At 39.5% G+C, this 16,486-nt stretch overlaps 1 protein-coding gene across 1 annotated transcript in view; it reads left to right on the top strand.

Moving 5' to 3' along the window:
- The window catches only part of TRHDE (thyrotropin releasing hormone degrading enzyme), a 205,088-nt gene that overhangs the window by 141,979 nt on the left and 46,623 nt on the right, over positions 1-16,486 (top strand). The window contains exon 10 of the mRNA XM_036400346.2: positions 10,705-10,793. Within this exon, the coding sequence (XP_036256239.1) occupies positions 10,705-10,793 (89 nt within the window). The remainder of the gene's footprint in view (positions 1-10,704; positions 10,794-16,486) is intronic.

Genomic DNA, 16,486 nt, shown 5'->3' on the forward strand with positions numbered 1-16,486 from the left:
ACTGTTATGACTACAGATGAATTATAGTATCAATTATTGTTTTAAAATAAATGCTTCTAAAATTCATTCCTCTAAAATACATTTCAGCAATCCTGTACTGACATTGGACATATTTTCTCTCTATATTTGTATTTAAGCCCAAATACAGAAAAAACCCCAAACAATCCATGATCCATCATATAAGTAGTTGCTCTTAGAAGCAGCTGTCAACCTTTCCTTTAGAGTATACTAATATGATTGCATTTTTTAATATGTTTCTAAATGAAAGCATATATAATAGACAAATATATAAAATTAGCAGCTGTATTGAGGCAGACCTGCAAATAAAGAAGCTTAAAATCAGAAGCAAGTCATCCTAGATGTGCTAGCCTCTTTTGAGACTAGAATATAATCTTTCTAGTCACTCTCATGCAATTTTAAATATTTCTCCAAACTATAAAGATTATTCATAGTTTCCTTCATGTGTGCAGCTATAATTTGTGTTCAAAATTATAATAGGTTCACAATTCCAAATACCTTCCAAATCCCAGAGTTTTGCTTCCCTCTGAAATATACATTAGCTATATTCAAGTGCCCATCCAATCAAAGCCTTAGAAAAAGTAGGTAAATCTTAGTAGTTAAGAGGCAAGACTGCTCTACAAATCGATTACTGTTCATCCATGAGACATCTTCTGAGTTCACTTTTTAAAAACCTGAAATACTCTTCAAAATCTGACACCTCAGTTGTGAAGCCCATTCAGAGCCACCTGGTGGTGGAGCCATTATCTGCCTGGCAGCACCTATCATGACCTGACCCTCTTGGGTTGTTCTGGGTGGTAGGTTGGTCTGACTGAAAAATTTAATCACCTCCATAGTTGGGACATTAGGGAGAAAGAAGAGAAGAACTGATACAAAAAACTCAGGTAGGTTTTGACAGTGTTTGGCTTAGATGGTAACAAGAAGACCGATAATTTCTGAGTAACAATGTGTGCCTCACTTGGAATTTTGTTACCTGCTTACACAATAATGTAAGCATATTATATTGCACCTTACATTCACTGTATCTGGACTCTTGACTGAAAAAATTAGTCTGTATTACAGCCAGATAGAGCTCCTTAAAGACAATGCTGGAGCACTGTCTTTAATTCAGAGTCCATCAAAGTCCACCAAAATTTTGTAAAGGAGCACAAAACCTGCCCAGCATAGTGTAGAATAATCTTAGAATAAGCATTTCCACAACCTTTTTCTTCCAGTCTTTTTCCAGTTGCTCATATAGCCGGTGTTATTAATTTCTCTCTCTCTCTTTTTTTTTTTTTCCTTAGCTGACCTTTTTATTGTTGATCAGTCTGTTAGTCTTGCGTGAGGGCAGAACCCCTGTAACCCCAGAATCCTGATGTCAGCACCATTTCCTTTCCTCATTTTGCTTAAACCCAGCAAACTGTGGATCCTACAATTAATGTGGTGTGTGTCACTATTACTGTGCCCTGCTGTTTCATTTCTGTGCTGCACACAGTGTTGCAGGCAGAAATTGTATATCTACAGGATTTGTGAAAGTCCTGTCCATTTCAGGCATCAGGAGGCCTTCTCCTGTTTATACAACTAAAGTACTGTCCTTTCTGGTTTCAAGTTAGCTGACTGCAACTTTTTCCTTGATGAAAAAGTCTGGTGTTGACTGCTTTTTCATGCTCCTTGTAGGGGAATTCAGCTTAGTCAGTTGCCTTTACCAGTGTTTCTCATGTGTTTCTCACTGTTCTTTGTATTAAACTCCTTGTTCTCAATTTGAACTCAGGAATAAAGGTCACACTGGGCATATACAGATGACCAGTGAATACCTCAAGCTATGTTCAGGGGATCTCAGTTATTTCAAATTGTTCTTTTTTATCCATTTTTCAATTCTATTTGTCTTTGCTACAAAGTTAGTGAAATCTTCCCTTCCTATCTGCCATCTTCCATGCTCACAGGGTACAAGGAACCTCTTGACACCCTGTCTCAGTGTAGGAAGTGTAATAATTGTGAAAGAGGGAATACATCTTCTGTTGTGTTATGCCTCTGGGCACAGCCTGCAACCACTTTACTGGCATGTATTAAATCTAATGAAATCTCTGTGTTCTTCGGTCTTTTGAGAATGATACTCACAACATGAATATATTGTCAGCTCCTTATACATTAAACAGAACTAACACTCTTGTAGAATTGCACTTAATAAAAATGTGTGATTTCCTGTGATACTCACATGAGCTTTCCCTGGAACCTGAATTACTCCTTACTGAATGAGATACTATACTATATAATAACCTGGGAAAATCTCTATGATACTTTTAAATTATCTTTCCCAACACAATCTTTCAAGAAAGTGTGGCTTACAAAATTGTATCCTACTGAGTTCTGCTTCTTGTATAATCTTTTTCTGTAGTAGGAAGCTCTGAAGCTGTTGTACTGTTCAACAGCTTTCACTCATATTCCACTGACCACCTTTATGTGCTTGTGCTCTCAGCCTAGGATGAAACGCTTCCAGGTATCACTGCAAAAAGGCTCGTGATTTTATACATTAGTTGAATACACCTTAAGGTTTTCTGTTAACAATTTATTTTTGAACTTTCACAATCTTAACAGTGAAAACAAAGGCTTTCTTTTGGCTTGTGTTGTGGTTTGTCCTCAGCCATCATCTGAGCCCTACACAGCCACTTGCTCACTCCCTGTGTTGGGATGGGGGAGAGAATTGGAGAAGTGAGAAAACTTTGAGACAAAATTGCTTGAGACAAAATCAGCTTAAAAGGGAAACCAAAAGCTGCGTGCACAAACAAAGCAAAACAAGGATTTTAGTCACTGCTTTCCATGAGCAGGGAGGTTTTCAGCAATTCCCAGGAAAGCCAGGCTGCATCATGCTTGACAGTTACTTGGGAAGACAAATGCTGTGACATCCCCTCTTCCTTCTTCTTCCCCCAGCTTTATATACTGAGCATGAAGTCACATGGTATGGAGCATTCCTTGGGTCACTTGGGGTCTGTTGTCCCAGCCATGCGTCCTCCCAGCTTCTTGTGCACCCCAAACCTCCTTGCTGGTAGAGTGGGGTGAGAGACAGGAAAGGCCTTGGTGCTGTGTAAGTCCTGCTCAGCAATAGCTAAAACATCCCTTTTTTTTTTTTTCAAAACTGTTTTCAGTAACAGTCAAAAAAAAAATAGCCCCATACCAGCTACTATGAAGTAGTAGCCCAAACCTTGCTAATCTTGCTAATAGAAACTGTACTTGTCTTGGCAAGAAAAGTGAGAGATCTCTACTGTCTGCCTTCTGTACTGATTTAACATCCAAATATCACACAATCCTTTATTTAGTTTGTTACCAACTTTTCTGTGCCTTTTAATTTTTAATAAGCTTTAAGGTCATTAGCCAGAAACATCTGCAGCCATCCATCTAAATGCTTCTTTTACTCGCCACTATTTGTATATGTCTCAGATATACAGATATATCTGCCAGGATCAGCCAGGTATTTAACTGAAGTAAAAATACAAATCTTTAAATCTTATTTTTTGTTCTGTGAGATTTACTTACTTTCAAAAGGTCAGATTTTCTCATTACTTTGCTTTTGTGTCTTTTTTGGGTCTGAAATCCAAGCACATGAGTTCATGCAGATGACTCATAGCAATATATTCCCTTGATAAGAAATGCTAATGTCAGCATCCTAACCTGTTCAGGGAATCACCAGTTTTGCAAGGGCCACATTGGGAAACTGTTCCCTTCTCAGACTCAGTGCTGCTCAGCTGAGCATATGTGTTTATGTATGAGACTTCAGGATTTCCATCTGGAGAGAGCTGAGAACAGGAAACTAATGCCAAGGAGTTGTTTCTGATCTTCAGCCACTCTGGGTGTACCACGTTGTTATCTTTAACTAAAGAGACAGAGTTAGCATTTTGGGTATTAAGTTGGTTAAAATAAGGAGATAGGTGTCATAACCAGTCAGTTTTAATCTTGGATTTTCTTTTTTATGGTTTTTACTCTTAAACTATTTTTATGCCTCACTTCCTCTCTGTGTTAAATAGCTTTAATCATATCCCTTAGTGATTGGAGGTTTCAGATTGTTATGCTCTCAAAATACTTAACAAAGATTAGTAAGTGTTACCAATGAACAAGAAATGGATTCCCATCCCACAGAAATTTTCGACATATCAAAACATTTGCCTGCACTGAATCAGGACAAAAATCAAAGCAAAAATTGGGGAAAAATTGGTTTAGAACATTCATTTTGATTCTGTAATTTAACTACTTTATATTTCAGTTTCAATAATTCCAACTTCTCCCTGCAATTTTTTGAAGCAGCAAACTGAAAGTTCTTATTTAAAACAGTAGTTATAAAATGTTGCAGCAGTGCCTTTTTAAAATGCTGTGTTCGAAAATCTGTGCTGAAACCTTCTTTTTCTTACAAGCAGCTTGGTTTTGAAAATTTGCCTTTTTCACTTAGGAATGAAAAAAATTCATAGGGAAGCTCATGTTTAATTATGGAATGTCTCTTTGTCAACACTGAGTGGATGGAAAGGCCCATGTAGTTGCTCGCATGTGTGACTGGTGCCCTTCAAGGTGCCATCAGGTATCTTACTTTACCTCGTGCTGGCAACCAGTGAGAGCGTCCTTATTGTCTTACAGACCATAGCAGTGGTCTCAAATACCCTACCCTCTCATTTGCCATCACCTTGAACAATTGAATTTATCCCAAAGAAACTGAGTCATGGAAGAGTGGTGGTTGGGATTTCACCAGTGCCTGCTGATGGGTACATGACTGCTGTTCTTCCAGCCCAAGATAACTCACAATTTCATTTCTCAGCCTACTGAGGTATTTGAAAATACATACAGCTTTTGGTGTTGTATTGGCTCTCCTGAAAGTAATTGTGTAGCAGCTTTGCAGTGGAAGAGATTAGGAAAAAAAGCAGATGGCAAATCATTTGCCTCAATTGACTTGATTGATTTTGTGTGATGCCACTGAATGTACAGCCTGTATATCCTCCTCTGATATCATGTTCTACCTACAGTGAGACTTGTTTTCCTGTGCTCTGATCACATTAGAGCAGAAGGCTTTATCTCTAGTCTCTTCCCACCTAAATCATTCTATGATTCAAGTTTATGATTGCCACTACACTTTAAATTAATTATCCTTATTATATCCTGCTAAGAGGCAAATCACTTAATTTGCTTTTGTGCAAAGCTTTTTAATTTTGTCCCTCATTTTTCTGTTGTTAGATGTACAAAAAAAAGTAATTTTTTCCTTAAATCTGTGCACGGTTCTATTCTTCTGCCTTGCCATAGTTCTCCTCCTTTGATTTCCTGGCTAAGTATATAATCAAAGACTATTAATAGATGTCTTCTAAATCTAGATGTATGTAGCTTCTTGTAATTTAACTGGGTTTTTATGTGGTTTTTGAGGTCCAGCTTCCTTCTTAAATATTCCTAAAGAAATTAATCTGTACAGGAAAAGAGAGAAGAACTTTTTAGAAATACAAGCAAAAAGTGAAAAATTAGGTGGTTGAATTTCTTAGTGGAAGGTCATAGCCCATGAAATTCTTGAGAAACTTGCTCCGAATTTTTTCCTTATTAAGCTATGTGATAAAGGGTGTGGAAGAGTTAGGTGTCAAGAGTTTTCCGGTAATAGGAGTTTTGTGAGTGTAATAAAAACAAGTATTATTTACCAAGATGACAAAAGTATTCCTTAGTGCTAGTTGACATGGTAGTAAAAAGGCAGATGGAGCTTAATGTTGATAATGAGGTGATAGATGTGGGGAAAGCAGTTCTAACTCAGATACTCGGTGGGTTCTGAAGAAACTATTTTCTCTCAGGAAGAGATCTTGGACCTGTGGTAGGTAATATTGTGTAAACATCAGCTCACTGTCCAGACATGGTCAAGCAAGTAAACAGGACAGTAAGGATTAGAAGAAAAGGAGTGTTTTTAAAAGGATAAAGAGTGTAGAAGAGAAAAGAATTATGCCAGTTTTAATCCCTGGTAGATATGCCTTCAAAGCACTGAAGCAAGGCTTGGTTTTCTAACCTGAAATAATAGGTAGAAGAAAATACAGAGGCGGACAATAAGAGGGATTAAGTACAGTTTCTTTGTAAAGAACAGCAGGATAGATTAGAAATCTTTAAGCCAGAGGTCTGTAAAAGCAGAATAAAAGAGGACTGTGCTTGTTCACTTTCTCTGCCATTCAGATGTAGGTAAGCTGAATTTTACAGTGGTACTTTAGTTACAGATGTTGTGTCACTTTATGTGAAGCAGTCACATTGCTTGTATACTCCTTATAATGCAGGATAATAAGCCTCTGAATATTGAGCAGGTATCTTCATTGTTCTGTGAGTAATGACTAGGAATAAATCTACTTCTTTGTTTAGTTTTGAATCCAGGGTAGAAGGGAGAAATGCCATGGGAAGAATGTGGTATTCACTGCTGGCAGTGTGTGGAAGCATGGTACATTATGGCTACTGGGAAGATGAATCTTGAAATTGTATGGATTTACATCCCAGCAGAAACATTTCACATTTCATTAATATGAAAAAATAGTTGAAAAGGTGTGCAAAATCTGAAATGCTAGAAACCTTACCTTTTTGTTTTTAATTACCTGAGATCTTTATTTTGTAAGTAGAGGAAATAAACTACTGCCCTTTTTCTGGCTTTGCATAGCTCTTTGCAAAGAAGCCACTGAAAACCCGATGTTACTACAATATTACTATTCATCAGAGGCAGTAGTGTGAGGCATCGTGATTGTTTAGTGTTTTATGGTCTCAGGATTTGCCCACAAAGGGATCTCAGTTCTTTTTTGTTGAAAATCAAGTCGTAAGCAAGTAATCATCACAAATATGATAATTTTCCAAGTGAGATAAAGTATACTAGTACTGCCTACCTAGTCATTATCTAATGCTTAAGACAAAAAAAATCTATATAATCCACACAGAGCATAATTACTTTTCTTCTACTATTGCATGTACCTTGACTGATGCAAGATTCTGATACTTGGTGAAACAAGTCCTTCTGATGAATCTTTAAGCAGAATGAGTACTATGCATTGATACAGTGCTACAAAAAAATCCACCAATGCATTCCCTCGTGCATTATCCTGTCAACCTAAGTTTAACTATTTCACATGAGCAGTTTCTCACTTGTAGATCAGCAAAAAAAAGGTTTATTTATACCACCTTTCAACAAGATTCCCCTTTCCTTACATTTCTTGAAGATTGAACAATGTTATGTTCAGCACAGTTCATGTTAACATGTCTGTTCTAGTTTTAGGTGTCTCTCCTCCTCAGCTTCAGAGATGTTTTTTTTAAATTCCTGAAATAGCCCTTAGTTTTTCGCCAATAAGAGGTTTGCCTTTAGCTCCCCGTCAAAGTGATCAGGTTTGATTGTGGAGGGACATTATGAGGGACATCTCTGCAGCTGAGCAGCATCTCAGGCAGACTGAACACACAGTTCATTATCATCATTTCACCCAGGGACTGAGTGGGCTATCTGTACAGGCATCTGAGTCCTGCAGACATAATTGTGACAGTAAGAGGACTTAATAGGTTGTTTCAAGCCTTGCTGCCCTGGTCACTGTGCCCTCAAGGCTAGATTATTATTGTCACTGCAACTGGTTTGTCACAGCAGGCAGCAGGTGGCCAGGTGGAATGGGGTGTTTTTTTCCCCAGTTAGATACATACTGAGAGCATGTTGGTGGTGCTCTCAATATACAAAGAATAAATAAAGGGTCTGCACAACTCTCAGACGAAGCAGGAGGAAAACAGGAGAGTGGGCCCCCTTTTTCCTCTTTGCTCTGTAAAGTAGAAGACTCCTGACAGAAAAGCACAAGAAAAGTTTGCTTCTTTCTAGTCATACCTGGAGAACACAGTCCATACAGGTCATTTGGAGACAATGAATGGAAGGCACGTTTTTGGAAGGTGAGCCAGATGCTCCCAGCCCTCACATACACAGAAGTTAGTTACAGCTTCTTCTGCAACAGCAGCAGAAGTTTCTCTGAGAATGAAGAAGAATGGAAGGAGAAGACAGATAAACACAAAAACCAGCAGCAGTTAAGTAGGAAAAATGTTTTTTTTTCCTGGATGTCTACTAAAAGAACACCTGTGGTTCCTCTGGGAAACCACTAACCAAGAGAGTGAGATTTGGAGGTTCTGAAAAGCACTAAGAATGTCAGGAGGTCTCTTATGTTGTTGGGTAGATAAAAGTTACATTTGCCAGTACTAATATTCCCAACTAAATCCAACATGTTTTCTGGTGGGTAGATTTTGTGACACTTGTTCTGCAGCTAGATCCCCTTTCAGAGAAGGATCAGTCTTTACTTGAGCAGGATTTACCTCAATTGGAGGCAATATAAAATATTATAAGGAAGTATAAAATTATTCTCTGTATAATATTGCAGTGTACAGAATACCATTGTGAAGCTCCTTCTCAAAATAACAGGTGTCCATGAATATGTTCATACATGAATATTTGTGGGTGTGTGTATATGTGCTTACATCAGCTATATAGGCAGCTCACAGCATCTTTTATTTTGCAGTTTAGCTTTTTCAGTAGGAGTTGAGGTGTCATAAAAATTCCATGCAAATACAGTTTTGTTTTTTTTTTTTTGCATAATGTAGAAACTCCATGCTAAATTTTGCCTTATTTTTCTCAATCATAGTTTGCTAGAATCTTTCTCATTCTGGAGAGACAAGTATTTAGAACTGGGTATGTTTCTAAAGGCGATGTATTTACTAGGAGGTTTTTATGGACAGACCCTAAAACACTGCTGTGTGTCTAGTAAGGTATAAGGTATTTAGGGCAGTACTGAATATAATTCAGTGCATCACTTCACAGCATTTCCTGACTGCCCTCACCTGTTGAACCCAGGAGTTACTGCTGCCACAGCTAAAGCAGCAGGACACAGTACACACTGTATCTCAAGAATCCAGTTCGCAGTCCAGAGTATTAGTTAAGCCAAAAATGAAGGTAACATCCTCAGACTGGGAACTGGCACCAATGGACATCCTTTTCTGCTGCACTAATGCACCAATGGACATCCTTTTTTGCTGGCTGTGCTGTGGAGTGTGATAATATCCAGCACAAGAAATGGGCTTAATTATGACACAGACCAAAAAGTGTCTGCTAGAGTATGTGCTTATGTGGAGCTCATCTTCAGTGCAGTAGAGCTAATTATTTTCCTAGTGTCACGGTACTAGCATTCAGAGAACCTAAAATGACATGGAAACTTTTTTCTTCTTTCATATGGCAGTAAATGCCATATTTTAGTTCTAGTGTCACTCATAGCTCTTCCAGCTGTATGGTTGTCCAAATATCTCCCCATCTTTGCTGAATCTCTGCTGTATGGACAAGTGTTTCCCTGCACACAATTGTGTTCTAAGCAGTTCCTCTGTGTCCTGGGGACTCTTTGCAAATGGGTGGGGAGCTGTGAGCCAAGTGTGATGGCAGGGCAGGGCTCTGTCCCTGTCCCTGACAGGGCTCTGTCCCAGCTTCCCAAGTCATGCCAGCAAGGCAACCTTGGAAGCCAGCCCATGTTGACTGTGGCTGTGGAACATTTGGGTGCTGTTTGTAGTTAAATGGAGCAGGCTTCTGGGTAAGTGGAAAGGAACAAACCTAATTTTTTTCTTCAGTACAGTGGGCTAGATTTGCAACGCTGTGTACTAGCAGGAGAGAACTGGCCCACACTCATCTTTGCACCATTTTAATGCAATCGGTCTAAAATTATATTCTTGGTATCAATGTGTTGCTATATGGTGGTATCTGAGTTGGGGCCAGTCTCTTGCCATGCTGCCTTGCTTAACTGCACACATACTACCACTGACCACCTACCAAGGGACCATCTGTAAGGCACCTAAGGCAAAGGGACCACCTGTACCATTACTGAGTGCTTCCCCTTTACTGATTTACAAAATGACATGGCAGGCCTGTGAGGGAAATGTCTACTTTTACACTGATTGGTGAAATGCTACTTTTGAGAGTTAAGAAGTAGAGGTGATGATGAAAACATGAAGGAAATAATCCTTTCCATCTGTCCCTAAAAAATATTCACTTCATACAGTCAATTTCTGTTTATTCGGATAAAGATGTTATTTATAACATTTACTTCAAATGAGAAACAATTTGTAGCACCCTATAGGGAAGATGGGGTTTGATTCTACCAGTGTATCACCAAACCCACATGCAATATGTTTTGCCCAGTTTGCATATGCATAGGTGGTCATAAATGGTGCCAAGAAGTGGAGGTCTGTCCCATTCATTTTGTTTTTTTAAACCAGCAGCAGTGAAATCCCATTGTAGCTTTTTAAGAAGTTGCTAGAAGAGTATGGTATTTTTAACTTTGAAGTCCCTATAAATCAAATCATGTCTTATGTGGAGGTTTTTTCTAAGTAAATGTAAAAAAAGTGTTTTTCTTTTTATGAGTAATCATTATTTCCTCTTTTGTAAAGCATTTTTAAACTAGGAAAAGCTTTGTTAAAAAGTCCTCATATGATGATAGAGTGTGAAAAAATGGGAAATATAATCTAGGTTGGGTTTTTTTGAAAATAAATTATATTTCTTTGTTTTATTGCTAATGCAAATGCATTTCAAAATCAAAGTAACTTGTTAGAATCCACAGATCTTTACACTGCTACTGAGATTGTGTTTTGATTTCTTTGACATGATCCCTGATTGCTGTAAGAAGAATCAGTTCAGTATTTTTGTTCTTAGATTCCCCCTCCTTTGTCTTGCAGCTACTTGTGGCAGATTCCATTAACAATTGCAGTAGGAAATACGAGCCACATCTCATCAGAGGCAATTATATGGGTGTCTAACAAATCAGGTAAAAATAAACTTTCCTCCCAGTGGAATCTCATAAAGCATACTTGTGTTTTCCTCAAATGTATCTTTGGAATTGATCCTAGATAATTGTTTAGTTGCTCTGCACCCAGTTTTAACTGCTTAAAATGGATTGTGAAAAAAGCAGAGCTGGGAAGGGAGGGAGGAGGATGAAGGATAAGCAACAATCTAGATTTATAATATTGCAGAATTTAGACAGTATAATGTAAAGCTTTTACAAAGAAATGTAAAGTGCTAAGTATTTTATATTTGGCAAAACATATCAAATCACCGATGAATGCAATTCACTTTATTGATGAGTGAAAGTTAAATGTAATATTGTATAATGAAGCAGATATGATATGAGTATGGTTTAGAACATATAGAACTCTAGCATTTTTAACTCGATCCATAGTCTCAACCAGGCCTAAGAAATGGTTGCTGTCATTAAAATTGTCCTTATTGATCTATAAAAAATATTTGTTCTCTCTATGAGAAAATCATATGCTGGAATTCAAAAGTGCAATGTTGTGCTTACTACGTTATTTTCTTCCTCCTCAGTTCCTGGATGATCGTAACAGTATTAGTTACTGTCTGGAGGAGAGTGAGTGCTAGATGCCAGTGGTTTTTTATCACCTAAGAAAAGAAGCCCACCAAAGAAATTTCATGAAATATTTATCTATTTCCTTAGCACTTCATGCTACATTGTCTGAGAGTTTTGGACTAGAATTAAAGACAGTGAGGGAAGACATGTGGGAACTTGAATGGAATTATTATATAGAAGGGAAAAGAAGGATGCATCCCCTTGACATGTGGACTGTAGAGGGAGAACTGACCCTTTCTTGTATACTTAGAAAGATATAGAGATTTCTCTCTAATAGAAAATTAATGGGAGAGAGGAGAGTCAAACCTGTGTGAGATGTTTCTTCTTTGCTAAGTTACTAAAATATATTAGTCACATAGAGCTTAGCAGCCAGAAGGACTGGAAATGAATGGTGTATGATCGGCTGAAATCTGAGTACCCCAACCTTCTAGTGGTACAAGGTATGTGGTGTTACCCAGATCGTTTGCAGCCTATGAGAAAGTAGCATGTTCTATGCTGCTCCCATGAGAGAATGATCTAGCAGTGTGCCTGCAGCCAGAGCAATTTTCATACCTGGCAAACATGCTCTCATCAAAGCATACAGGGTTCTCTCTTACTTTTCAGAACTTACTATTTTGGCTATACTTTTTAACATCAACACTTCCAGAATATTTCAAGACCTGTTTGCACTTTCAGAGTCTGCCTTAATGACCTGTTGTACTTTTGTCCTTTAGGGCTTGATTGAACTCTCATTGAAGTTAGTAGAAAGGTTCCCACTAACTTCAGAGCTAGTTGATCATCCCATCTCATTAGGTTGCACGTGCATGCCTCCCTCCCTTCACTCCCTCCTTCAAAGTTCAGCATGTTACTATTATCTACATAGATGCTTCCTTACTGCCTTTTACTTGCAGGGTGCTGTGGAGGAACAAGTCCATAAAACTGCTAGCCACTCTTTTAAGATCTACTGCTTCTGTTGGAATGCTTTCAAGAAATCAACAAATTAATGATGGCCAGTGTGAGCAATTATTTTGGGCTGGCTACTGTATAGAAATTAAAGAGGAACCTTTCCGAGTCATCAGTCTCCTGTGTAGCAAATCAATGACACTGTGATCTATTGTCATTATCCTTGTTCTTCCTCATTACTTTCACTCACTTATTCCCTTGCTGTGCCTCATTGAAAATGAGACTGTAAACTTATGACTACAGAAAGAATGTCCTCTTGCTTCTACTTATTGTGGTCTAGGCTGCTATATATATTGAGGCTGGTACACATGATTCCTGGGAGTTTTTCTGCAGCTGGTATGTTTGTTTCATGGGGATGAGAGAGGAATTCTGAGGCTCAAAATGACAATTTCCAGGTTTGATTCTTGTGGACTGGAAGAATCTTGAAGACTTTCTGTTGTACAGAGGACAGTTTCAGTATTGTCCCAGTGGGTAGTCTTGGAAAAAGTCTGCAAGCTGGAGGTGAAACAAGCTGCTGCAGAGGATATTTGAAAGATTGGAAGAGGTCACATTGTTCTTCAAGTGAGTGTAATTAAATTCAGATATGCAAACCAACTTTGGAATAAATGCTATTCATGAGGGTGTTTTCTGTGCCCTTTTTAGGAAAGAGTAGGCAATTCCTTCTTGTTGACTAAACTGTTGTGCTGAAGGAGCTTCCAGTGTGACTGGAAGAGTGGATGGGAGCTAATGAAGAGCTCTCTGTTGTTTGTTATTGTGATCTGTTGACCCTGGCTGGACACCAGGCACCCACCAAACTCACTTTATCACTCCCTCTGAAGCTGGACACGGGAGAGAGAATATAAAAAAGTGTTCATGGATCTTAAATAAGGTCTGAGTTAGAGATCCCTCACCAAGTACTGTCTCAGCAAAACAGACTCGAAATAGGAGCAGGATAATGAGAACTAAAAACAGACCTTAAAATGCCTTCCCCTCTCCATCCCTCCCTGTTTCCTAGCTCTGCCTCCTCTCCCCCAGCGGTGCAGGAATAAGGGAATTGGGCTTATGGCCAGTTCATCACATGTTGTTTCTCCCACTGTCCCTCCCTCAAAGTCACAGCCTCCTCTCAGGCATCCACCTGCTCTGGTGTGGGTCTCCTCCATGGGCTGCAGGTGGATCTCTGCATCCCTGTGGATCTCCATGGGCTGCATAGGCACAGCTGCCTCACCATGGACTGCACCATGGGCTGCAGAGGAATCCCAGCTCTGGTGCCTGGAGCACCTCCTGCCCCTCCTTCTCCACTGACCTTGGTGTCTGCAGAGTTGTTCCTCTCACATGTTCTCAGCCTGCTCTTCTCTGGCCACAGTTACATCTGAGCAATAACTTCTTTTTTCCTTCTTCTTGTTCTTAAATCTGTTGTCACAGAGGCATTACTACCAATTCTGGTTGGCCCAGCTTTGGCAAGCAGCATGTCCGTCTTGGACCCAGCTGGTATTGCCTCTGCTGGACATGGAAAAGCTTCTGGCAGCCTCTCATGCCTCTATGGCATTTCTCTAGCCTCCCCTCTGCTACCAAACCTGGCCATGCAAACCCAACATAGTCATTATTACTGATCACACACCTAATTTCAGCTGCCAATAGGGAAAAGGGTTCAAGTTGATGACTACCACTATGATATCTTGGCATATCACTTAAATCTTCCAATAAAATTAACCTTGTCTGTGGGTTATCTGATAGAAATGAAACCATAGCAGATTTGAAATAGCTACATATAGAAATACATCAAAACATGTTCCTCCTTTTTTTTTTTTGGTGGTATTTTGAATAACAGTATCCATCAGGAGTTAACACTGTGCCTTGCCCTAGCTCACCAAGAATGGTTATTTGCTGATGTAAGAGGCTTTTCCTTCATGTACATCCAGAAAGACAAAAGCAAAAATTGTTGATTTTTGCATCCTCTCTGCCACTGTGTCTGTAACCTCATCAAGATGTTGTAGGATACCTGTTGGTATTCTCATGAACAAAAGGATATGAGGCTGCTCTCCAGCTCTGTGAGACTGACATGAATTTAGGATGATTGAGTTTCTGCTCTTTCCTCATCTTGTCTGTCTCTGGCTACATGCCAGAGGTAGTGAGCCATGCATATCACTGATTGTTCAATATGCTGGCCAGGATCAGTTCAGATAACTGCATCTCACCACAGTTGCTGGCAACAATGCTAGGTCTGTCCATTCTTCACAGCACTGAAGTGAAGGGACACACTGGAAATTATAGCTGCACAGTGTCTTTTTGAGTTGCAGTTCATTGTCCTTTGCAGAAAATCCTGTAAAGAGGACAGTGCCAGGCCTTGGCAACTTGTTTGACAAGGTGTGCTGTCGCTGTTGAGTAAGAACAACACCGACTTACTAGAAGGCTGGTTTGCACAGTATAGTTGTTTTACTTTGGATTCTCTTTTTTTACACGTTGTTCTGATACAGATAGACTAGATTGGTCAATTAATTAATACCTTTCACTTGATTGGTTAATTAACAAAACACTTTTCTTATAAACAATCTTTGAGAAAAATAGGAAAACAGAGAGTTGGAAAACAACACCTGCAGGTTGTTTATAATAACAAGCTATCATTGTTTATCTTCAACTCCCTAAAGTCTCACAAGCCGATTCTGGGAAAACTTATCTAGTTTTCTTGTTCTCTGACCAGGCTGTCACATCCACAGTGCATAATATCCAAGATGTTTCAAATCTAATATAGCTCTTCCCACCTGTTTGTGGAAGGTATGTAGGCATAGTTTTGAAAGCTTTTCATTTTGCAAGTGCTTCTGCCAGTCTCTCTTCTCCTTACCCAGTGAACCATAGCATTTATGTAACCATATTTCTACTCATCAGTTCATATACCAGTCATCAGATGATGGTTCTTTTACTGGGTTCAGTTTGTCTGGTGTGTGAAGTGGAGCTGTCTCATTTGCTCTCAGAGTGCTGCACAAAGGTCACCACCATCTTTTCCCTGTTCACTTCCCACGGCCACAGATGAGGCTGTTCTGCTTCAAGCAACTGTAAACCAGTCACAAAGGGAACATCTTGTGCTAGAGCTTCCTATCCATGCTGAGGTCAGAAACATCATGCTAAGATGGCTGCAGTGTTCTTTGTGCCTCACTCTTGCAGGTCTGCTGAATGGTAAATTTTACTGAAACTGTGGAAATCATTGGTGTTACAAACTTCTGCTCTGTCATATGCCAGGGCTTGTTTCTATTTCTCCTAGATAAGTTGCCTCTTTTGTGGTTGCTATAATGATCAGTGAACATGTATCCATAGCATTTTGGGATCAGTCCAAAATCAGTAGTGGGTGGAAAGCCAGGAACCAGCTTTGGACCCATTCCATGCTTATGACTGCTAAGCAGGGCTTGTGGGAATGTGTTGGTGATTTCTGATGAAGCTGTACTAGGTGTGGAAGCACAGGCTGACCTGTGCATGTTTCTCCAAATCTAGAACTGACCTTAACCTCAAGTGAGGAGGTTTAGCTAGCATCCATTTCCGGTAGGTGAGCAGGGCTTTAGAAAAAGGCATACTTGCTGTTCCCTGGGAATCATTTCTCTGATGCTCAGTCTCCAAATAGGAAACATCTCCATGCAACTCAGCAAGTGCTGCTGAACTAGCTGGCACAGCTTTAGTCCCTGCCCTTTCCATCCCCACCTCCTGTTTATTAACTGATTTGTTATGTACCAAGGAAATACTCCTTAGACAGCCCTCCCTACCACAGTTAAAGTGACTGCTGTTCAGATTGCTCCTAATATCTCCTCAGAATTGCCATGAGATGGGGGAAAGAAAGTTCAACAGGGTAATTCCCTTCCAACAGCAAGTCCCAATTTACTTTGCCACCTCCTACTAGATAATCTCTACTTTAAGCCACTCAGCAGTCAGATTCTCCTCCAGGAAGTGTTTTGTAGAAGACAGATGCTTCTGAGCTGAGGTTTGCTGGGTGCCTGCTGGGGAGCAGAGCATTAGTTGCAGCTTTAGAAAAATACCCTTTCTTTTCTTTTCTGAAACTCAGCTGCTGAGCTTTACCTGTGTTGCTTCCAGACTCCACTCCTTCATCTTTCAAAAGTAGGAAGAAGGGAAGCACTGTGAAAAAAGATCAACATACAGGTCCTGCTTTGAGCCTCAGCCAGCTGTAGTTA

Source organism: Molothrus ater, chromosome 5, assembly GCF_012460135.2.
Source record: "Molothrus ater isolate BHLD 08-10-18 breed brown headed cowbird chromosome 5, BPBGC_Mater_1.1, whole genome shotgun sequence".
In the NCBI taxonomy this organism is placed as follows: domain Eukaryota; kingdom Metazoa; phylum Chordata; class Aves; order Passeriformes; family Icteridae; genus Molothrus; species Molothrus ater.